The sequence below is a fragment of the Argentina silus genome, assembly GCF_951799395.1.
Source record: "Argentina silus genome assembly, chromosome: 4".
Lineage (NCBI taxonomy): Eukaryota > Metazoa > Chordata > Actinopteri > Argentiniformes > Argentinidae > Argentina > Argentina silus.
Genome location: NC_139658.1, coordinates 6,876 through 26,136, shown reverse-complemented (window position 1 = coordinate 26,136; position 19,261 = coordinate 6,876). Strand labels below are relative to the sequence as shown.

The window sequence follows — 19,261 nt, the reverse complement described above, 5'->3', positions numbered from 1 at the left end:
ACAAACAATACTGCAGTTGATACGCAGAAGGCAGGGAGTTATCTGGGGGGAAAAAACACCAAAACTGCAATTAACATTGCTTTACCACTCCACAGCTCATAGTTCATAGTTGTCAGTCTAGAATCGAGCTCAAGAGAAGGCTGAGTGAGTCACCAATTCTTAGCAGGTGGTTTTGGAGCAAACTGTATAAACTGTTCAAAACAGCAATATGAAACTGGAGCTGTGTTCACACTACAGCACTGTTCAAACTACAGTGGTGATACAATAGTACACCCTACTGGTCGAAATAAGGAAAAGCTAACTGCACCGGGTATGCTCCTCCAAGTCCCTATCCGATCCTCAACCGACCAATGGTTATGCGCCGTTTAGTAAAGTTGATGCAGTGGTTATGCGCCGTTTAGTAAAAATGATCTCTAACCCACCAATCATTATGCGAGGAATTTCAAACGTCATCTAATTTATACGGCTCCGGCGGCCACTATCGGTGAATCTCATTTACGACGTCCCTGTTACTCAGGTAAGTTTCATCCTCTTCATCCTTTGCTAGTTAGACATTTGTTAGGCATGTATAAAGCTGTGCCGATTTTGTCAAAAGATAAAATATTGTCTGGAAATCAGCAACTGACCATACCATCGTTTGCGGGATTTGGCTTGTTAATGTGTAATGACAACGTATTGACAACCTGTCAGTAGGCTAGCTGGCTAGCGCTAACAGCTAACGGGTCTGGTGACACGGAGTTGAGAACGAACAAACATCCCATAAAAAGTGTACCCACACACTTAGAACAACGCTTTCTTAAAGGAATAATCCATAATACGTTGCAATTATTTTGAGTTGGGGGCTATCAACAAAGTTTTCTGTCATGGTTCATCCGCCCCCCCAAGCCGTGTCATCCGCCCCCCTCCCCGCCACCAGTGTGCTGAACGAGCGGGGCCAGTTCTTGACGACAGTGGTGGTGGCAGCTGAGTCCGAGGGGTGCTACGCGCGCATGGCGAGAGGTCTCATTGCCCGGTTTCGACGTGCCAATGCTCCTGCGCCAAAAGTCTTGCAGACAACTGCTGTCGGTAAGTTTAATAACAATTCCATTGAAACCTATGATGAAATTGATAATCCAAGTGATGTACATATCAGTTAACTTCATATAATTTTTTTGCAAGACACACATGGATAACACAGTTATAAAAACATGTAACACATGTACACAAAATGTTGATATAATTTCAGTGACAGCGGTTCATCCTTCCTGGAGAATCTGTTTGGTGACTGGGTGCAGAGGGGTACTGTGGTCAGACTGGACATCCGATACTGGCTGCACCGCTGGGATGCTGTTGTCATCAAACAGAGCCACGCCAAGTATGGGGTGTTCATGAGTGCCTTGGCAGGTGCGGTGCTCGCCTACAACAAGGCGGACATGATGCTCCTAGTCCAGGAGGTCAGGAGTGGCAACCAAGAGCTGTACGCCAGGTATTCGGACGAGGAGATGATGGCGTTCCTCAAGCCTCACCAGGTCAGGTTGTATGTCAGGCGCATTACCCGTGGGGTTGTGGTATGTGTGATATTGATCCATGTATGAATTTCATGAATAAGAAGCAAACATACTTGCTTATTTGTCAATATGGATTCAACTGTACTGGACTAAGGTGTCACTCAGATCTAGTTTTGAAAATAAATGTAAGATCATTAGGAGTAACGACTGATTTAACACTGTGACGGCCCGCTGGCCTGTGCCTTTCCCTTCACCATATTTAACCCTCTGTTTGTCCTCGTTGTTTCTGTGAGTGTTCCAGGTGTGCAGACTCTACCTGTGTCATGCTGTTTCCTTTGTTTTGCCTTTGCTATCTTTTGTCTTTGTCATTTGGATTTGGTGCAGACGTTTTGCCCATTTGTTTGTTTGATAATTGCACCATATGGGAAAATAAAGCCAGTTTTGTTATTGGTAAAACCTACTCCGTCCATCAGTTGTGTTACACTCATTCTAGTTGTGACAACACTCAAAGCTGAGAATATATATGTTACAGGAGACCGCTTTGGTGATTGAGTCCATCATTGCCAAGTTCAGGGGACCAGCAGGCCTTGACATTGACGGAATCCACCTGTTCAAGTCGACAGAGGCAGTTGATGCTCACTGGGCAACTGCAAGCAAGCATCTCAGTTGCATGCAGGTGGGTTAATGTCTTTGCAGTCATCGTGTGTCATTATAAAACCATTCAAACTTGTATGGCAAAATTTCAAAGGACACCAGAATAAATAAGGAACTTGCAATTCGTTGTGCTTTACAGGATCCCCCTGGCATACAGCTGTATGTTTCTGTGAAGGTGGTGGTGCTGAATGGCGTTCGGCTGAACAAGCACAGGTGCCGGCGAGGCAGTAACTCTTTGGAGGGGTTGCACGCACACCTGTACAATGCCATTCCTTCACAGAGATGTGGTATTATGCCATTCCAAGTGAGTAATTAAAAAAAAAAAAAAAAACACTTCGATATAGCGTAGTTTCAATGATGCATTTTATTTCACAGCTTTAGTCATCGCTTCTAAGCATATACAATAACAGTCAAAATGGTCATGTGTTTCAGGTATACCTGATGGCCTTTGCTGTGCAGTGGAACAACCGCATGGCATCACTCCGGGTTGCTGGTGGTCAGGGTCGGCAGACGTCGTGCATGGACGTGCGACAGATCCAGCGCATCAATCAGCAGGCCGAGGTTATCTTCGGCAAGGATCACATCCTGGAGCCCAACTTTGCTGCTCCAATGCCCGTCCCTGATGCGTACGAGCACCCAGACGAGGAGGAGCTCCTTGGCGTGGAGTATGCCATGTGCCAGTCCACCAGCTTCACTGCTAGGGACTACTATGTCCAGAAAGGTACAGTACTTAATCACACACTTACGCAAGGTTATCCTTAGTTATCCATAGTTTTTCATGCATATTCTAGCAATGACGACAAACATGGTATAAAGTTAAGTTTTAAAAGCAAAGAAACCGTGCATATTATTGAATGAATCCACAAGTGGTTGTTGTAACTACGCAGACACATTTGTGATTAGTACAATTACATATTTGCAGTTGAGGAAGAGCAGTCTCGTGAGGAGTCGGAGTCGGAGTCGGTTGAACAGGAACAAGGTGAAGATGAGGAGATGGCAGACGAGGGTCTTGGCATGTCTGCAGAGTCAGAGGAGGATCCTATCGACAGCGTCTGTAGGAAGCATGCCATCCTAACCCAGGCAGAACAGGTGGAGGAGGAGGATAGTCCTGCTCTGCAAGATGTGCTCATGAGCCAGAGACATCTGCATCTGCCAGGAATAGAGGAAGTGGAGACACTGGCCTTGCTGCTTCTAGAACTGGCAGACAACAGCGACCTCCACCTAGTGCCAGCCGACCTCAGGCAGAAGATCACCACCGCCGCCAGCTCTCTTCACGAGCACGACAAGACCGCCGCCCTATTCGTCAAACAGTATGAGTCCAGGTGGGGCTACACCTTGTTTGGTCGGTGCCTTGTTTGAGTCAGTGTTTCAAAGTGTTTTAGCAAGTAGAGCAATACAGTCAGCCTATTTATTTATATTGTAGTTAAAAATGCACTTTGTAGTTTAATTAAAGAATGTTCTTGTCTTTTTTTATTATTTATATTGTAGTTAAAAATGCACTTTGTAGTATTTTTTTATACAAACATGTTCTGGTCTATGTCCAATATCCGGTCCAATCTAACCTCTGTTTCAATCTAACACAATTCATTTACATACCCTTTATTGTTAGTTTATGTTCAATTAATCGGTGTTTTTGTCATGCGTGTCCTCGTGCCGTTTTTTTGTGTGCATGTCCTTGTGATGTTTGTATGTCTTTGTCAGCTCCATGTTTAACTAAATGTTTGTAAATGTTTGTCTCTCGTCATCTCACTCATGGCCTGTACCTTGACGTGGTGAGTGGGCTTTCAACTAAACAGGTCTGCCTACTTGTGTTTGTGTGTCATAAAAATAATATATCTGTGCCCCATACATGGAATCTGAGTGCATATGTAGTAAATGGAAAAATGTGCATGTTGAAACCTTTACATTGGGTTCTTTGTAAATTTTGAATGCATTTTCGTTTCACAAAATGCACTGTTCTCATGTCTTATTCAGTAACTGTTGGTGACCATCTGCGGCATTTTAGCAACCACACTCTCGCAGTTCGTTGGGACGAAACACATTCTAGTTAAAGAATAAAACTGTAATACTATTTGGTAATTTGTGAATAACACTTTTAAGTAATAGTATAAATAAAAGTATTATAAAAGTATTTCAAGTATTTTGGAGTCTCTGTATGCTTGGGTTTCAGAAAAAAAGAGGAGGGTGGGACATGTCAAAAATGATTGTAGGTCAAACACCTAGAGTATAAGCTCTAAGAAAATACTTTTACCAACACCCAGTTTATTAATTATGGGCTGCATGGTAAGTAGGATGGTGGGGCATATCTCATGTCACACATCATAACACGAGGTGCAAGCATTCAGAAATGGTATGGTTTGTATGATCAGTTTCCCCTTATAAAGGGGAAATACACTATGGTATTTTTTGGTCAAAGCAATGCATCAATGGTGATCAAGTATTATAGACTACAATTTAATCTGACTCCAATAAGATGAGTAGGTTGACGTCGAATGTAGTTTATCAACTAATGACACATGAGTAAGGCTAAGAAGGGCTACGGAGGAAAGAGATATGAATGGTGGTTTATTTAACAGTTACCAATAACCTTAAATGTAACCAAGTAAACCAAATGAAAGAAATCAAGTTACATAGGTTAAAACCAGATAAAACAGAGAAGTTGTCTTTGTGTCTTCTCCCAGACTCTGAAGTGTCAATATGCATTGCTAATTAGATTGTGCTGACTGCACCCCCTGGGTGGTCATTACAATGAGTCGTGTGAATGGCTCAGATGTCTTCCAGACAAAGTGAGAGTGCATTAAATACATTCTTACACCCTTTATAGTTCAGGCCAAAAATGTAATAATTGTACACTTTTCCACCTAAATATATAAATCTCATCAATCTACATACCTGTTTATACCTGTTTATACTGTTCATACGGCATTCCATTTTTATATTTATTCTGCTATCTACCCTATTGTTACTGTTAATACATATATACTGCTAGACTGCATTGCCTATACAGCTCATATGCTGATACACTGTTCATACTGTAACCTATTTATTCTGCTTATAATGCTACTGCTATTCATTTACTGCTTACACTGCACTACTATACTATACTGCACTACTTACTGCTCACATACTGCACTACTTGTATATACTGTTCATTGCACTTTCTGCTTTTTGCACTTCTGGTTAGACGCTAACTGCATTTCGTTGTCTCTGTACTTGTACTCTGCACAATGACAATAAAGTTGAATCTAATCTAATCTAATCATCTACATCAACTCAAACTATGCAAATAATGCAAACAACATTCAGCAGCCAAGTGGATTTCAATCAATTCTTATACATGACATTTCTGTAAATAGAACTTCAGGCCAGTGAACACCAGGGGGCATCCTTCTTTCTGATCATTTTTGATCCGATCCCAGGTTGAGCAATAGGGACTTGGGGGGGTCATGGGCCACTGCACCGGGTATGCTCCTCCAAGTCCCTATCCGATCCTCAACCGACCAATGGTTATGCGCCGTTTAGTAAAGTTGATGCAGTGGTTATGCGCCGTTTAGTAAAAATGATCTCTAACCCACCAATCATTATGCGAGGAATTTCAAACGTCATCTAATTTATACGGCTCCGGCGGCCACTATCGGTGAATCTCATTTACGACGTCCCTGTTACTCAGGTAAGTTTCATCCTCTTCATCCTTTGCTAGTTAGACATTTGTTAGGCATGTATAAAGCTGTGCCGATTTTGTCAAAAGATAAAATATTGTCTGGAAATCAGCAACTGACCATACCATCGTTTGCGGGATTTGGCTTGTTAATGTGTAATGACAACGTATTGACAACCTGTCAGTAGGCTAGCTGGCTAGCGCTAACAGCTAACGGGTCTGGTGACACGGAGTTGAGAACGAACAAACATCCCATAAAAAGTGTACCCACACACTTAGAACAACGCTTTCTTAAAGGAATAATCCATAATACGTTGCAATTATTTTGAGTTGGGGGCTATCAACAAAGTTTTCTGTCATGGTTCATCCGCCCCCCCAAGCCGTGTCATCCGCCCCCCTCCCCGCCACCAGTGTGCTGAACGAGCGGGGCCAGTTCTTGACGACAGTGGTGGTGGCAGCTGAGTCCGAGGGGTGCTACGCGCGCATGGCGAGAGGTCTCATTGCCCGGTTTCGACGTGCCAATGCTCCTGCGCCAAAAGTCTTGCAGACAACTGCTGTCGGTAAGTTTAATAACAATTCCATTGAAACCTATGATGAAATTGATAATCCAAGTGATGTACATATCAGTTAACTTCATATAATTTTTTTGCAAGACACACATGGATAACACAGTTATAAAAACATGTAACACATGTACACAAAATGTTGATATAATTTCAGTGACAGCGGTTCATCCTTCCTGGAGAATCTGTTTGGTGACTGGGTGCAGAGGGGTACTGTGGTCAGACTGGACATCCGATACTGGCTGCACCGCTGGGATGCTGTTGTCATCAAACAGAGCCACGCCAAGTATGGGGTGTTCATGAGTGCCTTGGCAGGTGCGGTGCTCGCCTACAACAAGGCGGACATGATGCTCCTAGTCCAGGAGGTCAGGAGTGGCAACCAAGAGCTGTACGCCAGGTATTCGGACGAGGAGATGATGGCGTTCCTCAAGCCTCACCAGGTCAGGTTGTATGTCAGGCGCATTACCCGTGGGGTTGTGGTATGTGTGATATTGATCCATGTATGAATTTCATGAATAAGAAGCAAACATACTTGCTTATTTGTCAATATGGATTCAACTGTACTGGACTAAGGTGTCACTCAGATCTAGTTTTGAAAATAAATGTAAGATCATTAGGAGTAACGACTGATTTAACACTGTGACGGCCCGCTGGCCTGTGCCTTTCCCTTCACCATATTTAACCCTCTGTTTGTCCTCGTTGTTTCTGTGAGTGTTCCAGGTGTGCAGACTCTACCTGTGTCATGCTGTTTCCTTTGTTTTGCCTTTGCTATCTTTTGTCTTTGTCATTTGGATTTGGTGCAGACGTTTTGCCCATTTGTTTGTTTGATAATTGCACCATATGGGAAAATAAAGCCAGTTTTGTTATTGGTAAAACCTACTCCGTCCATCAGTTGTGTTACACTCATTCTAGTTGTGACAACACTCAAAGCTGAGAATATATATGTTACAGGAGACCGCTTTGGTGATTGAGTCCATCATTGCCAAGTTCAGGGGACCAGCAGGCCTTGACATTGACGGAATCCACCTGTTCAAGTCGACAGAGGCAGTTGATGCTCACTGGGCAACTGCAAGCAAGCATCTCAGTTGCATGCAGGTGGGTTAATGTCTTTGCAGTCATCGTGTGTCATTATAAAACCATTCAAACTTGTATGGCAAAATTTCAAAGGACACCAGAATAAATAAGGAACTTGCAATTCGTTGTGCTTTACAGGATCCCCCTGGCATACAGCTGTATGTTTCTGTGAAGGTGGTGGTGCTGAATGGCGTTCGGCTGAACAAGCACAGGTGCCGGCGAGGCAGTAACTCTTTGGAGGGGTTGCACGCACACCTGTACAATGCCATTCCTTCACAGAGATGTGGTATTATGCCATTCCAAGTGAGTAATTAAAAAAAAAAAAAAAAACACTTCGATATAGCGTAGTTTCAATGATGCATTTTATTTCACAGCTTTAGTCATCGCTTCTAAGCATATACAATAACAGTCAAAATGGTCATGTGTTTCAGGTATACCTGATGGCCTTTGCTGTGCAGTGGAACAACCGCATGGCATCACTCCGGGTTGCTGGTGGTCAGGGTCGGCAGACGTCGTGCATGGACGTGCGACAGATCCAGCGCATCAATCAGCAGGCCGAGGTTATCTTCGGCAAGGATCACATCCTGGAGCCCAACTTTGCTGCTCCAATGCCCGTCCCTGATGCGTACGAGCACCCAGACGAGGAGGAGCTCCTTGGCGTGGAGTATGCCATGTGCCAGTCCACCAGCTTCACTGCTAGGGACTACTATGTCCAGAAAGGTACAGTACTTAATCACACACTTACGCAAGGTTATCCTTAGTTATCCATAGTTTTTCATGCATATTCTAGCAATGACGACAAACATGGTATAAAGTTAAGTTTTAAAAGCAAAGAAACCGTGCATATTATTGAATGAATCCACAAGTGGTTGTTGTAACTACGCAGACACATTTGTGATTAGTACAATTACATATTTGCAGTTGAGGAAGAGCAGTCTCGTGAGGAGTCGGAGTCGGAGTCGGTTGAACAGGAACAAGGTGAAGATGAGGAGATGGCAGACGAGGGTCTTGGCATGTCTGCAGAGTCAGAGGAGGATCCTATCGACAGCGTCTGTAGGAAGCATGCCATCCTAACCCAGGCAGAACAGGTGGAGGAGGAGGATAGTCCTGCTCTGCAAGATGTGCTCATGAGCCAGAGACATCTGCATCTGCCAGGAATAGAGGAAGTGGAGACACTGGCCTTGCTGCTTCTAGAACTGGCAGACAACAGCGACCTCCACCTAGTGCCAGCCGACCTCAGGCAGAAGATCACCACCGCCGCCAGCTCTCTTCACGAGCACGACAAGACCGCCGCCCTATTCGTCAAACAGTATGAGTCCAGGTGGGGCTACACCTTGTTTGGTCGGTGCCTTGTTTGAGTCAGTGTTTCAAAGTGTTTTAGCAAGTAGAGCAATACAGTCAGCCTATTTATTTATATTGTAGTTAAAAATGCACTTTGTAGTTTAATTAAAGAATGTTCTTGTCTTTTTTTATTATTTATATTGTAGTTAAAAATGCACTTTGTAGTATTTTTTTATACAAACATGTTCTGGTCTATGTCCAATATCCGGTCCAATCTAACCTCTGTTTCAATCTAACACAATTCATTTACATACCCTTTATTGTTAGTTTATGTTCAATTAATCGGTGTTTTTGTCATGCGTGTCCTCGTGCCGTTTTTTTGTGTGCATGTCCTTGTGATGTTTGTATGTCTTTGTCAGCTCCATGTTTAACTAAATGTTTGTAAATGTTTGTCTCTCGTCATCTCACTCATGGCCTGTACCTTGACGTGGTGAGTGGGCTTTCAACTAAACAGGTCTGCCTACTTGTGTTTGTGTGTCATAAAAATAATATATCTGTGCCCCATACATGGAATCTGAGTGCATATGTAGTAAATGGAAAAATGTGCATGTTGAAACCTTTACATTGGGTTCTTTGTAAATTTTGAATGCATTTTCGTTTCACAAAATGCACTGTTCTCATGTCTTATTCAGTAACTGTTGGTGACCATCTGCGGCATTTTAGCAACCACACTCTCGCAGTTCGTTGGGACGAAACACATTCTAGTTAAAGAATAAAACTGTAATACTATTTGGTAATTTGTGAATAACACTTTTAAGTAATAGTATAAATAAAAGTATTATAAAAGTATTTCAAGTATTTTGGAGTCTCTGTATGCTTGGGTTTCAGAAAAAAAGAGGAGGGTGGGACATGTCAAAAATGATTGTAGGTCAAACACCTAGAGTATAAGCTCTAAGAAAATACTTTTACCAACACCCAGTTTATTAATTATGGGCTGCATGGTAAGTAGGATGGTGGGGCATATCTCATGTCACACATCATAACACGAGGTGCAAGCATTCAGAAATGGTATGGTTTGTATGATCAGTTTCCCCTTATAAAGGGGAAATACACTATGGTATTTTTTGGTCAAAGCAATGCATCAATGGTGATCAAGTATTATAGACTACAATTTAATCTGACTCCAATAAGATGAGTAGGTTGACGTCGAATGTAGTTTATCAACTAATGACACATGAGTAAGGCTAAGAAGGGCTACGGAGGAAAGAGATATGAATGGTGGTTTATTTAACAGTTACCAATAACCTTAAATGTAACCAAGTAAACCAAATGAAAGAAATCAAGTTACATAGGTTAAAACCAGATAAAACAGAGAAGTTGTCTTTGTGTCTTCTCCCAGACTCTGAAGTGTCAATATGCATTGCTAATTAGATTGTGCTGACTGCACCCCCTGGGTGGTCATTACAATGAGTCGTGTGAATGGCTCAGATGTCTTCCAGACAAAGTGAGAGTGCATTAAATACATTCTTACACCCTTTATAGTTCAGGCCAAAAATGTAATAATTGTACACTTTTCCACCTAAATATATAAATCTCATCAATCTACATACCTGTTTATACCTGTTTATACTGTTCATACGGCATTCCATTTTTATATTTATTCTGCTATCTACCCTATTGTTACTGTTAATACATATATACTGCTAGACTGCATTGCCTATACAGCTCATATGCTGATACACTGTTCATACTGTAACCTATTTATTCTGCTTATAATGCTACTGCTATTCATTTACTGCTTACACTGCACTACTATACTATACTGCACTACTTACTGCTCACATACTGCACTACTTGTATATACTGTTCATTGCACTTTCTGCTTTTTGCACTTCTGGTTAGACGCTAACTGCATTTCGTTGTCTCTGTACTTGTACTCTGCACAATGACAATAAAGTTGAATCTAATCTAATCTAATCATCTACATCAACTCAAACTATGCAAATAATGCAAACAATATTCAGCAGCCAAGTGGATTTCAATCAATTCTTATACATGACATTTCTGTAAATAGAACTTCAGGCCAGTGAACACCAGGGGGCATCCTTCTTTCTGATCATTTTTGATCCGATCCCAGGTTGAGCAATAGGGACTTGGGGGGGTCATGGGCCATTCCCAGGCGGTCTCCCATCCAAGTACTAGCCCGGCCCGACTCTGCTTAGCTTCCGAGATCGGACGAGATCGGGCGTGCTCAGCGTGGTATGGCCGTAAGCGAAGGAACCAGCCCTCTGCACTGTATATAAAGTCGAGGAAAGGAGACGCCCGCCACTTGACAACACAAACAATACTGCAGTTGATACGCAGGAGGCAGGGAGTTATCTGGGGGGGGAAAAACACCAAAACTGGAGCTGTGTTCACACTACAGCACTGTTCAAACTACAGTGGTGATACAATAGTACACCCTACTGGTCGAAATAAGGAAAAGCTTACTGCACCGGGTATTCCCAGGCGGTCTCCCATCCAAGTACTAGCCCGGCCCGACTCTGCTTAGCTTCCGAGATCGGACGAGATCGGGCGTGCTCAGCGTGGTATGGCCGTAAGCGAAGGAACCAGCCCTCTGCACTGTATATAAAGTCGAGGAAAGGAGACGCCCGCCACTTGACAACACAAACAATACTGCAGTTGATACGCAGGAGGCAGGGAGTTATCTGGGGGGGGAAAAACACCAAAACTGGAGCTGTGTTCACACTACAGCACTGTTCAAACTACAGTGGTGATACAATAGTACACCCTACTGGTCGAAATAAGGAAAAGCTTACTGCACCGGGTATTCCCAGGCGGTCTCCCATCCAAGTACTAGCCCGGCCCGACTCTGCTTAGCTTCCGAGATCGGACGAGATCGGGCGTGCTCAGCGTGGTATGGCCGTAAGCGAAGGAACCAGCCCTCTGCACTGTATATAAAGTCGAGGAAAGGAGACGCCCGCCACTTGACAACACAAACAATACTGCAGTTGATACGCAGGAGGCAGGGAGTTATCTGGGGGGGGAAAAACACCAAAACTGGAGCTGTGTTCACACTACAGCACTGTTCAAACTACAGTGGTGATACAATAGTACACCCTACTGGTCGAAATAAGGAAAAGCTTACTGCACCGGGTATTCCCAGGCGGTCTCCCATCCAAGTACTAGCCCGGCCCGACTCTGCTTAGCTTCCGAGATCGGACGAGATCGGGCGTGCTCAGCGTGGTATGGCCGTAAGCGAAGGAACCAGCCCTCTGCACTGTATATAAAGTCGAGGAAAGGAGACGCCCGCCACTTGACAACACAAACAATACTGCAGTTGATACGCAGGAGGCAGGGAGTTATCTGGGGGGGGAAAAACACCAAAACTGGAGCTGTGTTCACACTACAGCACTGTTCAAACTACAGTGGTGATACAATAGTACACCCTACTGGTCGAAATAAGGAAAAGCTTACTGCACCGGGTATTCCCAGGCGGTCTCCCATCCAAGTACTAGCCCGGCCCGACTCTGCTTAGCTTCCGAGATCGGACGAGATCGGGCGTGCTCAGCGTGGTATGGCCGTAAGCGAAGGAACCAGCCCTCTGCACTGTATATAAAGTCGAGGAAAGGAGACGCCCGCCACTTGACAACACAAACAATACTGCAGTTGATACGCAGGAGGCAGGGAGTTATCTGGGGGGGGAAAAACACCAAAACTGGAGCTGTGTTCACACTACAGCACTGTTCAAACTACAGTGGTGATACAATAGTACACCCTACTGGTCGAAATAAGGAAAAGCTTACTGCACCGGGTATTCCCAGGCGGTCTCCCATCCAAGTACTAGCCCGGCCCGACTCTGCTTAGCTTCCGAGATCGGACGAGATCGGGCGTGCTCAGCGTGGTATGGCCGTAAGCGAAGGAACCAGCCCTCTGCACTGTATATAAAGTCGAGGAAAGGAGACGCCCGCCACTTGACAACACAAACAATACTGCAGTTGATACGCAGGAGGCAGGGAGTTATCTGGGGGGGGAAAAACACCAAAACTGGAGCTGTGTTCACACTACAGCACTGTTCAAACTACAGTGGTGATACAATAGTACACCCTACTGGTCGAAATAAGGAAAAGCTTACTGCACCGGGTATTCCCAGGCGGTCTCCCATCCAAGTACTAGCCCGGCCCGACTCTGCTTAGCTTCCGAGATCGGACGAGATCGGGCGTGCTCAGCGTGGTATGGCCGTAAGCGAAGGAACCAGCCCTCTGCACTGTATATAAAGTCGAGGAAAGGAGACGCCCGCCACTTGACAACACAAACAATACTGCAGTTGATACGCAGGAGGCAGGGAGTTATCTGGGGGGGGAAAAACACCAAAACTGGAGCTGTGTTCACACTACAGCACTGTTCAAACTACAGTGGTGATACAATAGTACACCCTACTGGTCGAAATAAGGAAAAGCTTACTGCACCGGGTATTCCCAGGCGGTCTCCCATCCAAGTACTAGCCCGGCCCGACTCTGCTTAGCTTCCGAGATCGGACGAGATCGGGCGTGCTCAGCGTGGTATGGCCGTAAGCGAAGGAACCAGCCCTCTGCACTGTATATAAAGTCGAGGAAAGGAGACGCCCGCCACTTGACAACACAAACAATACTGCAGTTGATACGCAGGAGGCAGGGAGTTATCTGGGGGGGGAAAAACACCAAAACTGGAGCTGTGTTCACACTACAGCACTGTTCAAACTACAGTGGTGATACAATAGTACACCCTACTGGTCGAAATAAGGAAAAGCTTACTGCACCGGGTATTCCCAGGCGGTCTCCCATCCAAGTACTAGCCCGGCCCGACTCTGCTTAGCTTCCGAGATCGGACGAGATCGGGCGTGCTCAGCGTGGTATGGCCGTAAGCGAAGGAACCAGCCCTCTGCACTGTATATAAAGTCGAGGAAAGGAGACGCCCGCCACTTGACAACACAAACAATACTGCAGTTGATACGCAGGAGGCAGGGAGTTATCTGGGGGGGGAAAAACACCAAAACTGGAGCTGTGTTCACACTACAGCACTGTTCAAACTACAGTGGTGATACAATAGTACACCCTACTGGTCGAAATAAGGAAAAGCTTACTGCACCGGGTATTCCCAGGCGGTCTCCCATCCAAGTACTAGCCCGGCCCGACTCTGCTTAGCTTCCGAGATCGGACGAGATCGGGCGTGCTCAGCGTGGTATGGCCGTAAGCGAAGGAACCAGCCCTCTGCACTGTATATAAAGTCGAGGAAAGGAGACGCCCGCCACTTGACAACACAAACAATACTGCAGTTGATACGCAGGAGGCAGGGAGTTATCTGGGGGGGGAAAAACACCAAAACTGGAGCTGTGTTCACACTACAGCACTGTTCAAACTACAGTGGTGATACAATAGTACACCCTACTGGTCGAAATAAGGAAAAGCTTACTGCACCGGGTATTCCCAGGCGGTCTCCCATCCAAGTACTAGCCCGGCCCGACTCTGCTTAGCTTCCGAGATCGGACGAGATCGGGCGTGCTCAGCGTGGTATGGCCGTAAGCGAAGGAACCAGCCCTCTGCACTGTATATAAAGTCGAGGAAAGGAGACGCCCGCCACTTGACAACACAAACAATACTGCAGTTGATACGCAGGAGGCAGGGAGTTATCTGGGGGGGGAAAAACACCAAAACTGGAGCTGTGTTCACACTACAGCACTGTTCAAACTACAGTGGTGATACAATAGTACACCCTACTGGTCGAAATAAGGAAAAGCTTACTGCACCGGGTATTCCCAGGCGGTCTCCCATCCAAGTACTAGCCCGGCCCGACTCTGCTTAGCTTCCGAGATCGGACGAGATCGGGCGTGCTCAGCGTGGTATGGCCGTAAGCGAAGGAACCAGCCCTCTGCACTGTATATAAAGTCGAGGAAAGGAGACGCCCGCCACTTGACAACACAAACAATACTGCAGTTGATACGCAGGAGGCAGGGAGTTATCTGGGGGGGGAAAAACACCAAAACTGGAGCTGTGTTCACACTACAGCACTGTTCAAACTACAGTGGTGATACAATAGTACACCCTACTGGTCGAAATAAGGAAAAGCTTACTGCACCGGGTATTCCCAGGCGGTCTCCCATCCAAGTACTAGCCCGGCCCGACTCTGCTTAGCTTCCGAGATCGGACGAGATCGGGCGTGCTCAGCGTGGTATGGCCGTAAGCGAAGGAACCAGCCCTCTGCACTGTATATAAAGTCGAGGAAAGGAGACGCCCGCCACTTGACAACACAAACAATACTGCAGTTGATACGCAGGAGGCAGGGAGTTATCTGGGGGGGGAAAAACACCAAAACTGGAGCTGTGTTCACACTACAGCACTGTTCAAACTACAGTGGTGATACAATAGTACACCCTACTGGTCGAAATAAGGAAAAGCTTACTGCACCGGGTATTCCCAGGCGGTCTCCCATCCAAGTACTAGCCCGGCCCGACTCTGCTTAGCTTCCGAGATCGGACGAGATCGGGCGTGCTCAGCGTGGTATGGCCGTAAGCGAAGGAACCAGCCCTCTGCACTGTATATAAAGTCGAGGAAAGGAGACGCCCGCCACTTGACAACACAAACAATACTGCAGTTGATACGCAGGAGGCAGGGAGTTATCTGGGGGGGGAAAAACACCAAAACTGGAGCTGTGTTCACACTACAGCACTGTTCAAACTACAGTGGTGATACAATAGTACACCCTACTGGTCGAAATAAGGAAAAGCTTACTGCACCGGGTATTCCCAGGCGGTCTCCCATCCAAGTACTAGCCCGGCCCGACTCTGCTTAGCTTCCGAGATCGGACGAGATCGGGCGTGCTCAGCGTGGTATGGCCGTAAGCGAAGGAACCAGCCCTCTGCACTGTATATAAAGTCGAGGAAAGGAGACGCCCGCCACTTGACAACACAAACAATACTGCAGTTGATACGCAGGAGGCAGGGAGTTATCTGGGGGGGGAAAAACACCAAAACTGGAGCTGTGTTCACACTACAGCACTGTTCAAACTACAGTGGTGATACAATAGTACACCCTACTGGTCGAAATAAGGAAAAGCTTACTGCACCGGGTATTCCCAGGCGGTCTCCCATCCAAGTACTAGCCCGGCCCGACTCTGCTTAGCTTCCGAGATCGGACGAGATCGGGCGTGCTCAGCGTGGTATGGCCGTAAGCGAAGGAACCAGCCCTCTGCACTGTATATAAAGTCGAGGAAAGGAGACGCCCGCCACTTGACAACACAAACAATACTGCAGTTGATACGCAGGAGGCAGGGAGTTATCTGGGGGGGGAAAAACACCAAAACTGGAGCTGTGTTCACACTACAGCACTGTTCAAACTACAGTGGTGATACAATAGTACACCCTACTGGTCGAAATAAGGAAAAGCTTACTGCACCGGGTATTCCCAGGCGGTCTCCCATCCAAGTACTAGCCCGGCCCGACTCTGCTTAGCTTCCGAGATCGGACGAGATCGGGCGTGCTCAGCGTGGTATGGCCGTAAGCGAAGGAACCAGCCCTCTGCACTGTATATAAAGTCGAGGAAAGGAGACGCCCGCCACTTGACAACACAAACAATACTGCAGTTGATACGCAGGAGGCAGGGAGTTATCTGGGGGGGGAAAAACACCAAAACTGGAGCTGTGTTCACACTACAGCACTGTTCAAACTACAGTGGTGATACAATAGTACACCCTACTGGTCGAAATAAGGAAAAGCTTACTGCACCGGGTATTCCCAGGCGGTCTCCCATCCAAGTACTAGCCCGGCCCGACTCTGCTTAGCTTCCGAGATCGGACGAGATCGGGCGTGCTCAGCGTGGTATGGCCGTAAGCGAAGGAACCAGCCCTCTGCACTGTATATAAAGTCGAGGAAAGGAGACGCCCGCCACTTGACAACACAAACAATACTGCAGTTGATACGCAGGAGGCAGGGAGTTATCTGGGGGGGGAAAAACACCAAAACTGGAGCTGTGTTCACACTACAGCACTGTTCAAACTACAGTGGTGATACAATAGTACACCCTACTGGTCGAAATAAGGAAAAGCTTACTGCACCGGGTATTCCCAGGCGGTCTCCCATCCAAGTACTAGCCCGGCCCGACTCTGCTTAGCTTCCGAGATCGGACGAGATCGGGCGTGCTCAGCGTGGTATGGCCGTAAGCGAAGGAACCAGCCCTCTGCACTGTATATAAAGTCGAGGAAAGGAGACGCCCGCCACTTGACAACACAAACAATACTGCAGTTGATACGCAGGAGGCAGGGAGTTATCTGGGGGGGGAAAAACACCAAAACTGGAGCTGTGTTCACACTACAGCACTGTTCAAACTACAGTGGTGATACAATAGTACACCCTACTGGTCGAAATAAGGAAAAGCTTACTGCACCGGGTATTCCCAGGCGGTCTCCCATCCAAGTACTAGCCCGGCCCGACTCTGCTTAGCTTCCGAGATCGGACGAGATCGGGCGTGCTCAGCGTGGTATGGCCGTAAGCGAAGGAACCAGCCCTCTGCACTGTATATAAAGTCGAGGAAAGGAGACGCCCGCCACTTGACAACACAAACAATACTGCAGTTGATACGCAGGAGGCAGGGAGTTATCTGGGGGGGGAAAAACACCAAAACTGGAGCTGTGTTCACACTACAGCACTGTTCAAACTACAGTGGTGATACAATAGTACACCCTACTGGTCGAAATAAGGAAAAGCTTACTGCACCGGGTATTCCCAGGCGGTCTCCCATCCAAGTACTAGCCCGGCCCGACTCTGCTTAGCTTCCGAGATCGGACGAGATCGGGCGTGCTCAGCGTGGTATGGCCGTAAGCGAAGGAACCAGCCCTCTGCACTGTATATAAAGTCGAGGAAAGGAGACGCCCGCCACTTGACAACACAAACAATACTGCAGTTGATACGCAGGAGGCAGGGAGTTATCTGGGGGGGGAAAAACACCAAAACTGGAGCTGTGTTCACACTACAGCACTGTTCAAACTACAGTGGTGATACAATAGTACACCCTACTGGTCGAAATAAGGAAAAGCTTACTGCACCGGGTATTCCCAGGCGGTCTCCCACCCAAGTACTAGCCCGGCCCGACTCTGCTTAGCTTCCGAGATCGGACGAGATCGGGCGTGCTCAGCGTGGTATGGCCGTAAGCGAAGGAACCAGCCCTCTGCACTGTATATAAAGTCGAGGAAAGGAGACGCCCGCCACTTGACAACACAAACAATACTGCAGTTGATACGCAGGAGGCAGGGAGTTATCTGGGGGGGGAAAAACACCAAAACTGGAGCTGTGTTCACACTACAGCACTGTTCAAACTACAGTGGTGATACAATAGTACACCCTACTGGTCGAAATAAGGAAAAGCTTACTGCACCGGGTATTCCCAGGCGGTCTCCCATCCAAGTACTAGCCCGGCCCGACTCTGCTTAGCTTCCGAGATCGGACGAGATCGGGCGTGCTCAGCGTGGTATGGCCGTAAGCGAAGGAACCAGCCCTCTGCACTGTATATAAAGTCGAGGAAAGGAGACGCCCGCCACTTGACAACACAAACAATACTGCAGTTGATACGCAGGAGGCAGGGAGTTATCTGGGGGGGGAAAAACACCAAAACTGGAGCTGTGTTCACACTACAGCACTGTTCAAACTACAGTGGTGATACAATAGTACACCCTACTGGTCGAAATAAGGAAAAGCTTACTGCACCGGGTATTCCCAGGCGGTCTCCCATCCAAGTACTAGCCCGGCCCGACTCTGCTTAGCTTCCGAGATCGGACGAGATCGGGCGTGCTCAGCGTGGTATGGCCGTAAGCGAAGGAACCAGCCCTCTGCACTGTATATAAAGTCGAGGAAAGGAGACGCCCGCCACTTGACAACACAAACAATACTGCAGTTGATACGCAGGAGGCAGGGAGTTATCTGGGGGGGGAAAAACACCAAAACTGGAGCTGTGTTCACACTACAGCACTGTTCAAACTACAGTGGTGATACAATAGTACACCCTACTGGTCGAAATAAGGAAAAGCTTACTGCACCGGGTATTCCCAGGCGGTCTCCCATCCAAGTACTAGCCCGGCCCGACTCTGCTTAGCTTCCGAGATCGGACGAGATCGGGCGTGCTCAGCGTGGTATGGCCGTAAGCGAAGGAACCAGCCCTCTGCACTGTATATAAAGTCGAGGAAAGGAGACGCCCGCCACTTGACAACACAAACAATACTGCAGTTGATACGCAGGAGGCAGGGAGTTATCTGGGGGGGGAAAAACACCAAAACTGGAGCTGTGTTCACACTACAGCACTGTTCAAACTACAGTGGTGATACAATAGTACACCCTACTGGTCGAAATAAGGAAAAGCTTACTGCACCGGGTATTCCCAGGCGGTCTCCCACCCAAGTACTAGCCCGGCCCGACTCTGCTTAGCTTCCGAGATCGGACGAGATCGGGCGTGCTCAGCGTGGTATGGCCGTAAGCGAAGGAACCAGCCCTCTGCACTGTATATAAAGTCGAGGAAAGGAGA

At 46.8% G+C, this 19,261-nt stretch overlaps 2 protein-coding genes across 2 annotated transcripts; both read left to right on the top strand.

Annotated features, from left to right (window-relative positions):
* The first annotated feature begins 2,057 nt into the window (after nucleotides 1-2,057).
* LOC310804084 (uncharacterized protein) lies at nucleotides 2,058-3,583 on the top strand. Its single transcript, XM_083669176.1, has 4 exons — nucleotides 2,058-2,163; nucleotides 2,281-2,445; nucleotides 2,574-2,862; nucleotides 3,064-3,583. The coding sequence occupies exons 1-4, from the start codon at nucleotides 2,158-2,160 to the stop codon at nucleotides 3,498-3,500; spliced, it is 897 nt and encodes a 298-aa protein (XP_083525302.1). The 5' UTR covers nucleotides 2,058-2,157; the 3' UTR covers nucleotides 3,501-3,583.
* Nucleotides 3,584-7,351: 3,768 nt separating this feature from the next.
* Nucleotides 7,352-8,877, top strand: LOC310804215 (uncharacterized protein). The gene is made up of 4 exons (XM_083669337.1): nucleotides 7,352-7,457; nucleotides 7,575-7,739; nucleotides 7,868-8,156; nucleotides 8,358-8,877. The coding sequence occupies exons 1-4, from the start codon at nucleotides 7,452-7,454 to the stop codon at nucleotides 8,792-8,794; spliced, it is 897 nt and encodes a 298-aa protein (XP_083525463.1). The 5' UTR covers nucleotides 7,352-7,451; the 3' UTR covers nucleotides 8,795-8,877.
* Nucleotides 8,878-19,261: the final 10,384 nt, after the last annotated feature.